General features: G+C 41.5%; 2 protein-coding genes across 4 annotated transcripts in view; both read right to left on the bottom strand.

The window, feature by feature from the left end:
• Nucleotides 1–4,766: 4,766 nt before the first annotated feature.
• LOC131432136 (uncharacterized) overlaps nucleotides 4,767–14,426 on the bottom strand; it is a 61,756-nt gene continuing 52,096 nt past the window's right edge. For 2 of the 3 annotated variants that reach the window (XM_058598237.1, XM_058598239.1), the window contains 2 exons: nucleotides 12,003–14,247; nucleotides 4,767–4,819 (listed from right to left, as the gene is read on the bottom strand). In XM_058598237.1, coding sequence (XP_058454220.1) covers nucleotides 12,045–14,204 — 2,160 coding nt within the window. In that variant the 5' untranslated portion in view covers nucleotides 14,205–14,247 and the 3' untranslated portion in view covers nucleotides 4,767–4,819; nucleotides 12,003–12,044. Of the gene's footprint in view, nucleotides 4,820–11,608; nucleotides 11,654–12,002; nucleotides 14,248–14,426 lie in introns of all 3 variants that reach the window. The other variant, XR_009229792.1, reaches the window with a different exon arrangement.
• LOC131428741 (serine-rich adhesin for platelets-like) lies at nucleotides 5,116–11,146 on the bottom strand. Its single transcript, XM_058592785.1, has 3 exons — nucleotides 11,113–11,146; nucleotides 10,440–11,063; nucleotides 5,116–9,986 (listed from the first exon to the last, which is right to left on the bottom strand). The coding sequence occupies exons 1-3, from the start codon at nucleotides 11,144–11,146 to the stop codon at nucleotides 5,116–5,118; spliced, it is 5,529 nt and encodes a 1,842-aa protein (XP_058448768.1).

Here is a 14,426-nt window from a genome sequence, read left to right on the forward strand (position 1 = left end):
ACCAGTTGCGCTCGGTAGCGATCTCCTGTGATGGTTTTACCCGTTTTTAAGAGCTCGTAGTAAATCACACCTAGCTGATCCCACCAAATACAAATCATAACCTTGGCACCGTGAATATTTGGTTTTGCCTTCGAAGAAGTAGCATGCTCGGGTTTTCCCCATGATTTTCTGCGTATAGGATTATCGTATCGAACCCACTTTTCATCACCGGTTACGATTCGATGTAAAAACCCCTTACGATTTTGTCTTTGAAGCAGTTGCTCACATACAAATAGACGGCGCTCGATGTCCATCGGTTTCAACACATATGGCACCTAATTTCCTTCTTTCTGAATCATGCCCAGGGCCTTGAGACGTTTTGAAATGGCTTGCCGACTCACTCCCAACGAATCGGCAAGCTCTTCTTAGGTTTGGCACGAATCTTCATCAAGAAATGCTTCTAGTTGTTCATCTTTGAAGGCTTTTTTCTCTTCTACCACCATGTTTGTCTTCGACATCGAAATCACCCTTTTTAAAACGTTGAAACCACTCCCGACACGTTTTTTTAATCAGAGCAGCATCTCCGTAAGTTTCTGAGAGCATTCGATGCGCTTCAGCTGCATTTTTTCGAATTGTAACAGAAACTTTCCGCAAATGGCGAGAATTGGCACATAAACAGACATTTTCGAGCGTGAATAATACGAAAACAAGAACAACTGTCACTGAAACGGCAATGACAATTCGTTAGGCACTGTACACACTCACTTTGAAGGCATTGTCATCTAACACATGGGTCAATAAGTCCCGAGACTAAAGCAGAGATGGCGCTCGTAGTAAACCAGTAACCACGTCTTTCTAGAGTACTAACCTTTGATTGAAACGGGTAAAAATTTTAAGTCGATCTGACCAGAAATAGCTGAGTTATCGAGGTTGGAGTAAAGTCGTTTTGTAGTTTGTTTAAAAAATGGAAAAAAACGAGTTCCGTGTTTTGATAAAACATTGTTTTTTAATGGGTAAAAACACCGTGCAAGCGAAACAATGGATTGAAAAATGTTATCCGGACTCTTGTCCATCAAAAGCAACGATTTCTCGGTGGTTCGCCGAGTTTAAACGTGGTCGTACCGACACAAATGACGCGGAACGCTCGGGTAGACCTGTGGGAGCCGTTACACCGGAAAATGTGAGTGAAGTGAAAAAAATTATAATGAATGATCGTAAAGTGAAGCTCCGTGAGATTTCTGAGATGACACAGATATCATATGGAAGTGTATTTACTATCCTTCATGAAAAATTGAGCATGAAAAAGGTTTTTTTCCAAGTGGGTTTCGCGATTGCTTTCGATGGAACAAAAACAGCAACGAGTCGATGATTCAGAAAGCAGTTTATCGCTATTTACTCGCAACAAAAAAGATTTCTTGCGTCGTTACGTGACCATGGACGAAACATGGATACATCACTACACTCCAGAGTCGAAGCGGCAGTCATCTGAGTGGCGCACAGCTGGCGAAAACCGTCCGGAGCGTCCGGAAACGCAGCACTCAGCTGGCAAAGTCATGGCGTCAGTTTTTTGGGATACGCATGGCGTGATTTTCATTGGCTACCTCGAAAAAGGTAAATCGATCAACAGTGATTATTATATTGATTTACTGGTGCGTTTGAAGGAGGAAATCGCAAAAAAAAACGACCGCACATGCAGATAAAAAAATCCTTTTCCATCAAGACAATGCACCCTGCCACAAGTCGATGAAAACAATGGCGAAATTGAACCAATTGGGCTTTGATCTGCTTCCCCACCCCCCATACTCGCCAGATTCAGCCCCCAGTGACTACTGGCTCTTTGCTGATCTTAAAAAAATGCTCCAGGGAAAAAGATTTGGCTCAAATGAGGAGGTCATCGCTGAAACTGAAGCTTATTTTGAAATATTGAAAAATTGGAAAAACGTTGGAACCATTGTATCACCCTAAAAGGTGATTATGTTGATGAATAAAAAAAAATTTGCAAAAAAATGTTGTTTCCATTGTTAGTCTCGGGACTTATTGATCCATGTGTTATGTATTTTGACCAGCCTTAGTCGGTACAACCACCTGTCGGGAAACGGCGGAAGCAAAGTGTTACACCTGATAGTTGTAGAATAAAAACCGTTAGAGATACTACAATGGCGTCTTGAGTGCAGCTGTTTGATACAAGTTTCTCTACAATTCTGCAAAAGTGTGCAATCCTTTATCTTTGTTCACTCGGGAAGTAATTTCCGAATTATTCATAAACTAAAGCCACACTGATACCACCTATAATCAAGAATGGATTATTTAACCCTGGTCATTTGTCCTGATGGCATCACAGCTCAAAAATAATGCCTTATATAGATAGTTTTGTCTCCCGAAATTGAGGACTTGAACAATTGGTACACATAGAAACCTACTTTGGGACTACTAGTCCCCGGTTCTCAGTTCCGAAAACACCGATCATAGTGAAGATAAACTCCAAAAACGGAGCTTACTTCAATTTATCTGTAACGGATAAACCGATTTTCACAAATGTTGATTTAAATTAAAGCTCTCATTGCTCTTGTGCAATATCACCCAGATCCGACTTCCGATTCCAAAAATATAGAGCGATGAGTGCCAAAACTTTTTGTGCCGTCATACAAAATGGCGATGCAAAACCGGTACGCATCGGTACGTTCTGGTATCGAAGAAGAAAACACTACCGTCTTTGCGAATGAAGTACACAGCGTGCTTTGTTCAATTTCGTATAGCGTGTACGGAAGAACGAAAATAGAGTGAAAACTTGCGTTTTTAAAACATTACCGAATTCATCTGCTGTGTTTACAAATGATTATATTGATAATAATAACAAAAATTAAAATCCAATCACGAAGTTTCCTTATGCTGATGGAAAATTTTTGCTACCCATCTTACTTAAATTCCATGTATAGCAGTAACGGGAGCTCAGGTTTTCATTTGGTTTCATTTTCGTTTAATTCACTTAATCGACAGAATGCATCAGAGGTGAATCAACCAGATTCAATTTAAACAAAGTCTTTGTCTCTATAATCAACATTTGAATGGAACAGTTTTTTCGCTGAACGTATTATATGTTGGTTAAAATGTGTAATCATAAGGCCTGGCTATTTGATGGCCGCAAACACTTTTTACGACTGTGACGGACTCCGAGTTCCGGCTATGGAAATAGATTGTAAAAACTTCATAGGAACTTGCATCGATTTTTCATGAAATGTTAATGACAAAGACAACGTTACACCACAAGGTGGATTGAAATAGGTATTAGAATTGTTGGAAAACCGACCTCGGAGCCCCATAGTGTTATATACTATTCGACTCAGTTCGACGAGTTCGGAAAATGTCTGTGTGTGCACTTTGCGATGATAATTTTACTGCTCGATTTTCTCAGAGATGGCTCATCCGAATAATTTTAACAAGCTTAGGTTCGTTTGAACCATTGATCCAGTTCGAAGATCAATTGGCTTTCACTTCTGGTCCCGGAGATATAATGGTATAAATGACGTAACCGACAAAACGCGTTGTTTTTTTTTTACAAACCTAGACTCGCTTGAAAGCGTCTATTGAGTTGTGGATCAAGTTCGTAGATCAAATGGCTGGCAGATCCGGTTCCGGAGATATAATGGTATAAGTATAATAAGCGATTGAAAGGAAAATTTAACACGTCAGATTTTTTATTAAGCATTTATTTGACATATTTAGCAAATTTTACATCGATTTATTTGAATATTCACCTTGCAACTGAGATGCTCACTTGTCTGAAATATCATGTAAAATACTTGGTTTGCTAGAGGTTTCCATTTCAGAATTAACTGCGCTCGTTTATTCATTTATTCCGTTAGGTAAATATCAGTTTTTTTGGTTTGTCATGCAATCAACATCAAAAAGTTAACGATTTTGCATTTCACTTTCAGCCATTTTAGCAATTTATTTATTACTATGTTGTTTGTTCAAAGGTTATTAAATCGTTTTATATAAGATTTTTGAATTTATTTTTACAATTTCCATTCCTTAACTAAATTCAAAGCGAACAAAAAGGACTCCAATGATATTAATTTTTGTTTAATTCAAGCTTACACATATCTTGACTGTGTCAAAAGCGATAATATGTTACTAAAATGAGTGAAAGTCATTTCATTTCTTTAATTTATACTCTGCCGCAATAGAGTTAACCTGGGAAATCCCGATCGCCCGTCGTCTGGTTACTAGCAGTAACACTTCCACTTTTTGTTTATGAAGACATTTCGAAAAGTTTTTGTCATGTCCTAGCTGATGATGCTGTTGTACGGTTGTAGTCGTGTTGTTTTATTCTGCTTGCGAGACTTTTTCCGCTAGAGACTAGTGTGATGTGATGTGTGTATAAATGGTTTCTTTTTTCTCTATATTTGAAATTATGTTAATATTTTACCGGAAAATTTTCCTTTCGCGGCGAGATTTAAGATTCAACAAAAATTGAGCTAAGCTTTACTTGTTTTGGTATCTGTTGTCTTGATTATTCCGCAGTGTTTCTATTACAATAAATAGGTGAATGGGTTTGGTATTTTTTATTGTTTTGTTTTTGCTTTATATGAATAGAAGTGTCATTAAATATTTTCGGAAAGGTTAGCGGTTAATTGCAGTAAAATGGATGGAAATCAAATCAGCTGATCTCCGCGTACGCTAATGATTCGAAGGTTCGTGTTTTAGTCGTCTTTTTCAGTCGTTTTCTGTGGAGTATAGGAGAAGATGACTCATTTTCTAAAATCTTTCATTTCTAAAGATATTACGCTCTGAGTTTTTTCTTTCGCTGACTCCTTTGCGTCATCAAACGTTAAGTCCCCTGTAAATATAACATCGAAAAGGATTCATGTAGATAATTCATACAAATATATATTCTAGCAACCTTTCAAATAGTTAACCTAGCTTTTTCTAAACGGCATGCATGACTTTTGTAAAGCTGGTGTTCGACAAACAATAATCATATTAACAAAACTTTCTGATGAGCTCCATTTCGACTCGTAAATTGCATTAACAACGCTTTGAAGCAAAATAATAACATGATTTGAAATTTGTCTCAATAGGCCAAACCAAAAGTTATATTATATAGTTGAGCGAATAGTATTAAGTATTCGAAATCTAACCTGGATACATTTGTCTACTTAACAGTTCGATCCCCGATATCAAGAATTCTCCCCTGGTGCTGGTTGTCGTGGTAGTACTAGTAGTCGTTGCCGATGAACTGTCGTGATGCGATTGCATAATCTGCTGCTGCTGTTGCTGTTGGTCCGAACCTATGGTGCTTTTGAAAGACATGCTATCTTGCATACCAAAGCTATCAAAGTCGCCCACATTGTCTAGATTATCGACCATGGTAATTGATCCACAGCTCGTTATACTAGATGACATCTGTGAGTCGGTTTCGTTCTGATAGGTGGCGTTCGTTGCTGTGGAGCTTGTCTCAAGGCTCTCAGTGCTAGTTAAGAAAGCTTCCTGGCCCGTTAGAGAATCGACGGAAATATCCTTAGGCATACCGGCTTGCATGCCGTACTGGTAATTGACCGTACTTGTTCCCGCAACAGCAGTATCTTCCACAGTCGCGCGCTGACCGCTGTGTGCCTTCGTTGGGCTACTGAATCCGCTCTTGTTCTCAATACTGTACGGTAACGAATCCAAAGAATCCCGTTTCGTTTCACTAGTTCGCGACGACATTGCACGCTGCATTTCAATAGAATCCGTACTGTCACTGCGTTGGGTTTGCTGTATCGCCATCTGTTCAATCGAATCCGAACGAGATGTGGTGACTAGTCCTGTTTTAGAGAATTCAATAGAATCGATACTACTGGTCATAACATCTACATTATTCTTGTTATGAATTTCCAAACTATCGCTGCTGGAATGTGCCGAAGGTAGCGTATCCTTGCTGAAGGTTTGCTTTTGAACTCGATTCCCATCTAAACTGTCTGTAGAAACAGTTAGCATATGTGAAGTGTCCTCTTCATCTAGGGTGTGCCTTATCTGACTGTCGTGGCTAACTGTTGTAACTGTCGTCGCTACGGTCGTGGTTGATGTGGAATCCTTGCTCAGTTCAGTTGTAACAGTCTTAGTTTCGATACTAGTAGTGGTAGTACTCAATCCTGAACCACTGGTTACTGTACTGACTGCAGATATTGCTTTCACGATAGTGCCATTCGTTGGAGGACTTCGCTTGATGCCATTTGATTTATCCGATTTATTAGATTCGTCTGATCTGGATAAAAGTGCCGCTTCTTCTTTGGCCTTTATCTCAATACGTTGCGCCTCCAAACATGCCGATTCCAAACCCTCGAATTCCTTCAAGCTTGACAGACTAATATCGTCACCATGTCCTCGGCTCATAAATCTTTTCGTGAAACTGCCATTGCTTAAAGAATCCTGAGATCCTTGCTGCATTTTCCTGTTTTCAAGTGAAATAACTTGTTCCAAACTTTCAAACTCTTGCAAGCTGCTCATGGAGATATCATCATGCTCTCTCGAAGCAAGCCTTTTGGCCAGCAAGTCATAGTCCGGAGTGCTGGAGAATGAATCCTTGATACTACCGATACGACTGCTTCCGACCTCAAAATCAGTATCTTCCTCCTTGATGTCTTCCAGCCTGTCCTCATAAGGGTAACGGAAGTTCTGGGTTTCAGCTAATTGCATTTCGACCCATCGTTTGCTCTCCTCCAAAGGATATCCATTGTTTAGCAAATCCATCGTTACTCCGTTCGGGTCTACTTCTTCGCTGCCAGTGGGAGGACTTTCTTCTAATTCGTACATCATGTCTTCTCTCATATTTGCATACAGTGAGCCTGCATTCGTGTGTGCTGGAGCTGACTTCACCAGCAACTTTTCAACTTCTTCGTCGTGTTTCTTCTCTTTCTTAACTGGTTTGATCGATACACTCTTTCCTTCCGAATCGCATTCGTGTGCTTCACGTGCTACTTCTTCAACGATAACGAATTCATCAGAAATATCTGGTTGCTCTAACATTTCGAACGAATCAGATCCGGCTGAATCGTCTTTGTCCTCCGTTTCATAGTCATACTTTGTTGTAATATCGCCCATTTTGGATTTATATTTCTGGTCGATAATTTCCTGATACTGCTCTTCACTTATTTTAAATTCCTCCTGCTTAGCAAACTGAATCTTTTGCTCACTTGTAGATTCTTCTATTGTTTTTGAATATTCAGTAGGATCCTCCCGCGTCTCCATTTCTATTTGCTGAACGTCCTCCGTAACCTGGATATCCGGAATGCATGATTGTTGATACTCCTGCAACTCTTCCCTTTTACTATCCATGAGCTGTTGCGCTTCGTTCCCTTGTTCTGTCTCTGCGTGGACATCTTCTACGATCGTCTCGATTACTGCACTGGAAGGCGAAAACGAATTCCGACGATCGTATTCCATTTCCATGTCGAAACCTTCTGCCATTATGTCTTTCTTTTTCTTTTGTCCTTGGTGTAGTGGAGCTCTGAAGGATCGCGAATATTCTGACTCGTACCTGTCATAATCGGAATCGGACGATTCTTCTCGCATTTCATCGCGCTCGGAGCTTGATTGTCTAGCGGAAACTTCCTGTGAAATTGAATCTTCTTGCGAATCGAGTGAATCGCGCGCTTCGGCTGCAATTTCGGATAGCAATTTGCCAGGAATTGTGCTTTCGGTGCGTTTATGACCACGTTTTCTAATAGTTTCTTCAACCGTCTCGACGGGAGTTACTTCTGTGGTAGCTTGAGTGCTTAAAAAGTTGACATCCCCTTCCCGTAGCACTGTTGATGTTAGCGTAATATCACCTATGATTTCTTTAGTGCTACTTTTAGTGGGTGTTATGGCGTCTAGACCTATTTCGACGTGGGTTGGGAGACTCTCCGTTTTGTCCGTAAGATTTTCCATAATTGTTTCCAAATTTGAAGCACTGGACAAGCTGATGGACAGTATGCTGCCATCTTCCATACTTGTTCCTAACTTAACCTCATCAATACATTCCGTTTTGACATCTTCCAAGCTAGAAGCCTTCATTGATTCGACTAAATCTAATGCGGTTCCAATGCTGGAACTAAGTAACTCTGCTTGCCGTTGTGCGACGTTTTCTGTGTCTTCTTGGAACTGGAAAACTTCTGCAGAATCGCCCAGTAGATCACTGTCAAGATCGGTTGTGAAGTTCATTTCTTGTGAGCGTTTCATGGCAACCGGCATTGTACTGGATACAGAAGAAAGCTCTCCTTGTTCTCCTAGTATAGGTTTTTCACGAAGATCCTCTTCTGAATCATCGTGGATCAGCGCTGCGTCTTCTGAATCAAAGTCAATATCCATAGTCGATGGCACTAGAGTTTCCGTAGCTTCCGATTCTCCGCTTGCCAGATTACCGGAGCTTTCCGAATCGAAACTTTTCATACTGTCATGAGAGCTGACATTGTATGAGTTTAGTGTACTGACAGCGCTGTGGAATTCGGTCGAGGCGGGCAGGATCGAGTGGTCTAATGCAGTCTCGTATTCGGACGACGCATACTGTTGCATCAAATTGTCAACATCAGATGAGAGTGGTCGGCTACTATCCGTATGCTCAAAGCTTTGATAGTGACTTTCGCCGGAACTGTCAACATCGGTTGCTGACCAACGACTGCCTTTGATGTGTGAGGCCGTTTTGCGCAGATGTGGAGAAATTTCGAGTTTCGCTACGGAGCAGTCGGAGGACAGCGAAGTAGGTTCGCTTGGTTTCGACAGTAACTCATATTTATCCTCGGTATCAGAAGTTTTTTGTTCAAAAGTTTGTGCCCTTGATTCACTGAGAACGGATGGTTCTGAGAGAATTGTAGTTGTAGTCACACTTTGTGGAGCTCCAGTGGAGGAAACACTTCCTTCCTCTTGTTGTGTCTCGTAAATAGGATCCTGTGTGTATTTGACAGATGGAAGAACTTTAAACTCAAACTCCGATGGAGACTGTTTGAGCAATTTACCATCAATGACGGATTCGATGAGTTCTTCTTGAACGGCGTCAAGCGATTCTTTAACTTCTTCCAGGGTTTTCTCAATAACCAGTTCATCTATTGTGCGTTTTGTGTAATGGGAACTAGTGGAGTCGTCTTGCAGTGCCTCGACTGGTTCTGTTGGTTTCTGTTTAAGTGGTGTGGCTCCCTCTACGAGGCTGGCAACCTGAGGTTTAATTGGGGAATGCATGACTGGCTGACGGGCGGAATCAAGTCGTCTATCAAAATCCAATTCAAATGCTTTCTCGTCAGCAATGCCTTCAATCACCTCGATTACTTCTGCTTTGATTTCGGCATCAAGAGCTGTACCACTTTCTACTTCCTGTAGGGATTTTAGTGTGAAATTCTCTTCTTGCTTAATCTGTTCATGATACACTTTAAATTGATCTATTTCAGGAGCCGATTCCTGTGAACACTCGTATCCCCCGTTGTCAAATGCATAGTCTGTCCGTTTATCTGCAGATGAACGAGTAATAATGTCACTACTTCGCTCTCCAATGTAGAACTTAGTTGAGGACTGATCTTCATCGCTGGTCTCAAAATCTCCGAAATCTTTCTGAGCAGCTCCTGGAAAATCTTCCGATGCGAGTGACTCTTGGTGCTGACTCGGTTCGGGATATTGTTCAATTGAGTCTTCCGGGTGGTCGAAAAATTCAATGATGCTGGACCTCGTTTGGGTGTCGGTACGAGATGAGATGCTAGTTCTAGGCTTTGGCACTGGTAGTGGTTCCTGGCTACTGGAGAGCTCACTGATATCACCGGACACCGGTTTTTCCAGGTCAGTTTCCAGCAGAGAAGCAGCGCAATCCTCAGTGGTTTTAGCCGTCAGAGCGGATGTAGTTAGCGAGGAGGCAACAGCAGCAGCAGAACTAGCGGTAGTGGTTGTGGTACTTGTGACACTAGTCGTCGCAGCAGAGGTATCTGCCTCGGCGGTAAGGATTGATTGCAATCTGGGCGTTGGCTTTGGAATGATAATTTCTGTTTGTTGATGCTTATCTGTTTCTATAAGAATAAAAGCGGTGAAAAAAGCGTGTTAAGGTTACGAATGGTATTGAAGTAAGTGAGATTATCGTCATTTCTGGCAGGTCGAATGGAACACTAAAACAAAACAAAAAGTCGATGAGTTCTGATTCTGGTTGAATTGCTTTTGTTAGAAACGTTCGAGAGCCGTTTGTTTGTTTAGTAAGTTAAATTTTGAGTATACGGTTTTTCGAAAAAAGCGAAACGGTTAGATTGCCAATTTTGTGATTTATTTTCGAAAATGGAGCTCCAATGCTTTTGTTTTTTTTTGTCGTTTTGAATTTAAATTGTGGGGCAAAACAATATAATGTAATAAAACCGAAAGAACAGAGAGACTGACATGCTTGTTAGGAACGAAACATTAGTTAGTTTTTGTGATCTAGTTAGTTGGAACGCGTGTTATTAATCTTTTTGTTTCATTTTGCTCAGTGCTACCTTGAAGATCATGATCGGGAGTACTGGAACCGAAATCGCCGGTAGTAGCAGAAATGCTTTCATCCCAGCTCATTTTTGAAAATTCACTCTGCAGCATTGAAACTTCATCTTTGATTTGTTCTATGGCTTCGTCATATTCGCGGTTCTTATCCAACAATTCTTCCGGCTCGATATCGGACGACAGTCGCGCGAAGTGCCGATCTATCTTCTTCGCTCGGCGTTCCTTCTGCGCCGCCTCGTCGACAATGCCATCACCAACGGGTTCCCGTGAGTCGGTGACCGTTGGCATGGCACCGTCTTCCGCTTCACCAGAAGGCGTAACTGTAGCGAGGTAGGCTATCAGTTGATTAGCTTCGCTAGTGTCATAGTCGGGATTGCTAATGTTATCGTCGAAAGACTTGCCTGACATAGACTCTATGGTGGGCGACTTAACGACTAGATCAGCCTCGTTAGACGACAGTATATCGCTGCGGATCGCGTACTGTTCGCTCTCCGACTGAGCCTGGGCATCGATCGCAGCATTTGCTTGCAGCTGGGATGAGCTGACGATCGAAACGCTTTGCTCCAATATACTATCGACTAAGTTACTGGCTTCCGATTGTACTAAATTTAGATATTCTTCGCCTGAAATGAGAAAGGGATTTAGGAAAAACAGTTACAATTGATAGTGTACGGTTTAACTGCTTTCGCAAGCTTTGCGAGCACATTGACCAACTACGGCAATGGAATTGTGATGATGATTTAACGCCTTATCGGTTACCAAAGTAACAGCGAACGACCGTTATGAAATGAACCGTTGTGAGATGAATTATGAGTATGCATGAAATATGGTTTACGCCAGCATTTGCAATTTATACAATTTCGCTTTTTTCGTTTTAAGTTTAGAATTAGCATTTCTAGATACCCAAAAAAGTGGAGTTCATAAGGACAAATTCCATTAACTAGTGCCTAAAACCTGCGGATAAAAAACTTCGCAACCAGAATCAGTTCAAACTCAACTTGCTCTCAGCGAATGAACCGATGAGCGTATGTGTGTGTGTAAGTGCTGTCGTGTTAGTGTGAATGTAGATGTGCTCGAATAAAATCGTATAGAGAACAATTCAGAAGAAAGACCAAAAAATGTTGAACGTTCGAAAAACACACGACAGTAAACCAACCGTAATACTAACCTTCAGAGCTTGCGGACGTATGTTTATCTTCTTGTTGTTTGTCATCTGTAATACAAATTAGAGGAACAAAAGCATAACGATAAAAGTAGGTATTCAAGGTATGTCTTAGTCGGATCGGTTCTCTGCGAACTCTTTATTGTTTATCATAACTTACAAAACGATTAAATATAGTAACAAAGTTGAAGATTACTGAATTAAATAATACATTGATATGTATATTTATAGCATAAAGAAAAAAGTACCAACTTAACGATGACACAGCCTACTGCAACATCAAGCTATATAAAAGAACACCCGTAAGTCACGCATACCAACCGAGTCTATAATTAAACGAAATCAATACTGCTTGGCTTAGCGAAAATAAAAAATATCAATTCGAACTGATAAATCATACCATTACTGTCAAAAGTACACCAGTACAGTATTTAGTGCTGATTTATTGTTCCACGGCATTGCCCAAGTCATCTTCGAGAAACTCTACATCGGTGTGTATTTCTTGTAGTTCACCGCCAACCATGCCTTTCACGTCTAGCAGTTCGCTTTTGGGTCGGCTGCTTGTGTCGTAAATCTCCGAACTGCCACTTTCCTGCAGGGCTCTAGTCAACTCCATCGGAGTGGCCGTCTGTGCCCTGGAGTAACTTTCATCGTCCCCGTCGGAAACAACCTGAATATCTTCGCAGTCCGTATTACAATAGTATGTATCAGGACCAGGCGATATTCTACGAATCATGGGAACGGGTGCCGCATCGAGCAGTCGTTCGGATGTCGGTCCATTTCGTTCTAGTGTCTTTGTAATCGACGAAAATCCGTCGTGTGAAATCTGGGGCGATTGAAATGCGCAATCATTGGTAAGTTCATCGCCGGAAAGAAATTCTACGTCAGTTTTACCGTCGTAGTCGTTTGTAGCTTCCAAACACTGTATTGTTGCCCGTCTTTGCTTTGTACGTTCAAATCCACAATCTTTAGCGTCATCGCTCAGGTACAAATCCTCTACATCCGTATTCGCTGTTTGAGCGGAATCGAGTTTCATATCTAAGAATTTCTTTCCTTTGAACTGATGGCCTGAGCTACCGTATCCATGCGCATGCTTCGGTTTGCGGCGACGTCTCAGCTCACTTCCACTGCCGCTGTTGGAAGCGCTTCGCTCAAAAAACAGATCTTCAGTATCCGTAATTGGCTCACACGTCGATTTCTTCACTTCCAGTTTTACATTGTTTGCACGTGTACAGTCGCTAGAGTACACATCATCGTGTACCGCTTCCGGAAGAGATTCTATAGCGTACTTGGAAGTGTCATACATCTCTTCACCGTCTTCATTATCTGACATATCTTCAACATCTGTCAACGCTTGCTCAACATCCGGAGTACGTACTGTCAACATACCCTGATTCAATGGCATTACATTCTGTCTCTGATTGCCCGATTCACCATGTTTGACAACGGCTATCTCTCGAACCGGCGAAGGCAGAAACTCATTAGTGACTATTGGTTTTTGATCTTGTTCGTCATAGTCATCACTGTCATTGAAATCTTCTACGTCAGTAGTGCCACCTGCAGCGCCTCTGCCAGGTCGAACAACGGCAATCGGTAATAGTCGCTTTCCCATTAGTTCTGTGTCATCATCACTTTCGGAGGAATCTAAATTTTCGACATCCGTTAGTGCTTCATCTGGATTTGGGGCCTGCACCATCAAAGACGATGGTCTTATTTTCTTAATTGGTTTAATGTGGACACTTCGATCATCACAGACGAACGATATGTTGATCTCCGGAAACTGGTTAGTTTTATCATCCTCAACATCACTACTCTCCATAACCAGTTCCTCTGCGTCGAACAAGACCGCTTGACGGTTCGGTGTTAGAGCACTTGCACCAGCCTTTTCATCATCCGATATAAAAAAGTTTTCATACTCTGACTTGGGACGATCGTCAGCTCGTCGATGACACTTCCGATGGCGCACACTAGTATCTACCTCTGAATCCGATGAGCTCTCATCCGCAGCTTCTTGCTTGTGAAAATGCTTATCTTGCCTACGTCTAACTACGTTGTGAATCGCGACTGCGTCATTCTCGTTATCTTTCATTAGTATGTCATCCGGGCAGTCCGGAATTGATGATTTTTCAACAGAGTCATCATCACCATCATCAGACATGTCTTCGCAATCCGTGAGTGCATTACTAGTGTCGACAAAGACTTGCAGTGAACTAGTCACCGGTGCCACCGATGAGATGTGTGACGTAGTTTTTGGTTTCTCTCCTTTACAATCCGATTGAGTAGTTTCGTCCGTGTACCCTTGATCTAGGAAGTCGTCCAGAACGATATCCGCCTCCTTGGCCGATTTCCCTTCGCCATCATCGTCATAATCGTCCGAGTCGGTACAGTCCTCTACGTCTGTAACGGACCCATTGACAGTTGGTTTTATGACTTCGATCATAGAATTCTTGTTTTTCGTATTTTTCCGAAAGCGAACTGTATCCTGTTCCATGATTAAATCTTCTGTGTCGGTGTGAGCCTCGTTGATGCTCAGATTAGCAACATCTTCGATCTCGTCGTCGGAACATTCCGTTGTGATGGCGATGGTCGGTATGCCTGACATGACGTACACAAAAATCGTCTTGTTTTGCTCTCGTTGTTTCGACCTGTACCAATCGAATCGTAATTGTGAAAAAATAAATGAATAAACAAAATACAATGATAAGGCGAAATCAAACTGAATATTTAGAAGGTGTAATTGAATAAAACGGCATTGCAAGGCAAATAAGGCATGTATCGACAATAAATGAATAATGTTCTGAATAAAACATCGATTATACCATAT

Source organism: Malaya genurostris, chromosome 2 (genome assembly GCF_030247185.1).
Source record: "Malaya genurostris strain Urasoe2022 chromosome 2, Malgen_1.1, whole genome shotgun sequence".
Classification (NCBI taxonomy): Eukaryota; Metazoa; Arthropoda; class Insecta; order Diptera; family Culicidae; genus Malaya; species Malaya genurostris.

Excerpts from the sequence above, each read along its gene's own strand:
- LOC131428741 (XM_058592785.1), bottom strand. The coding sequence starts at position 11,146 with ATGTGCTCGCAAAGCTTGCGAAAGCAGTTAAACC. Across the intron at positions 11,064-11,112 it reads CTTGCGAAAGCAGTTAAACC|GCGAAGAATATCTAAATTTA; the intron begins GTACACTATCAA and ends TTCTCATTTCAG. Across the intron at positions 9,987-10,439 it reads TCCCGATCATGATCTTCAAG|AAACAGATAAGCATCAACAA; the intron begins GTAGCACTGAGC and ends TTATTCTTATAG.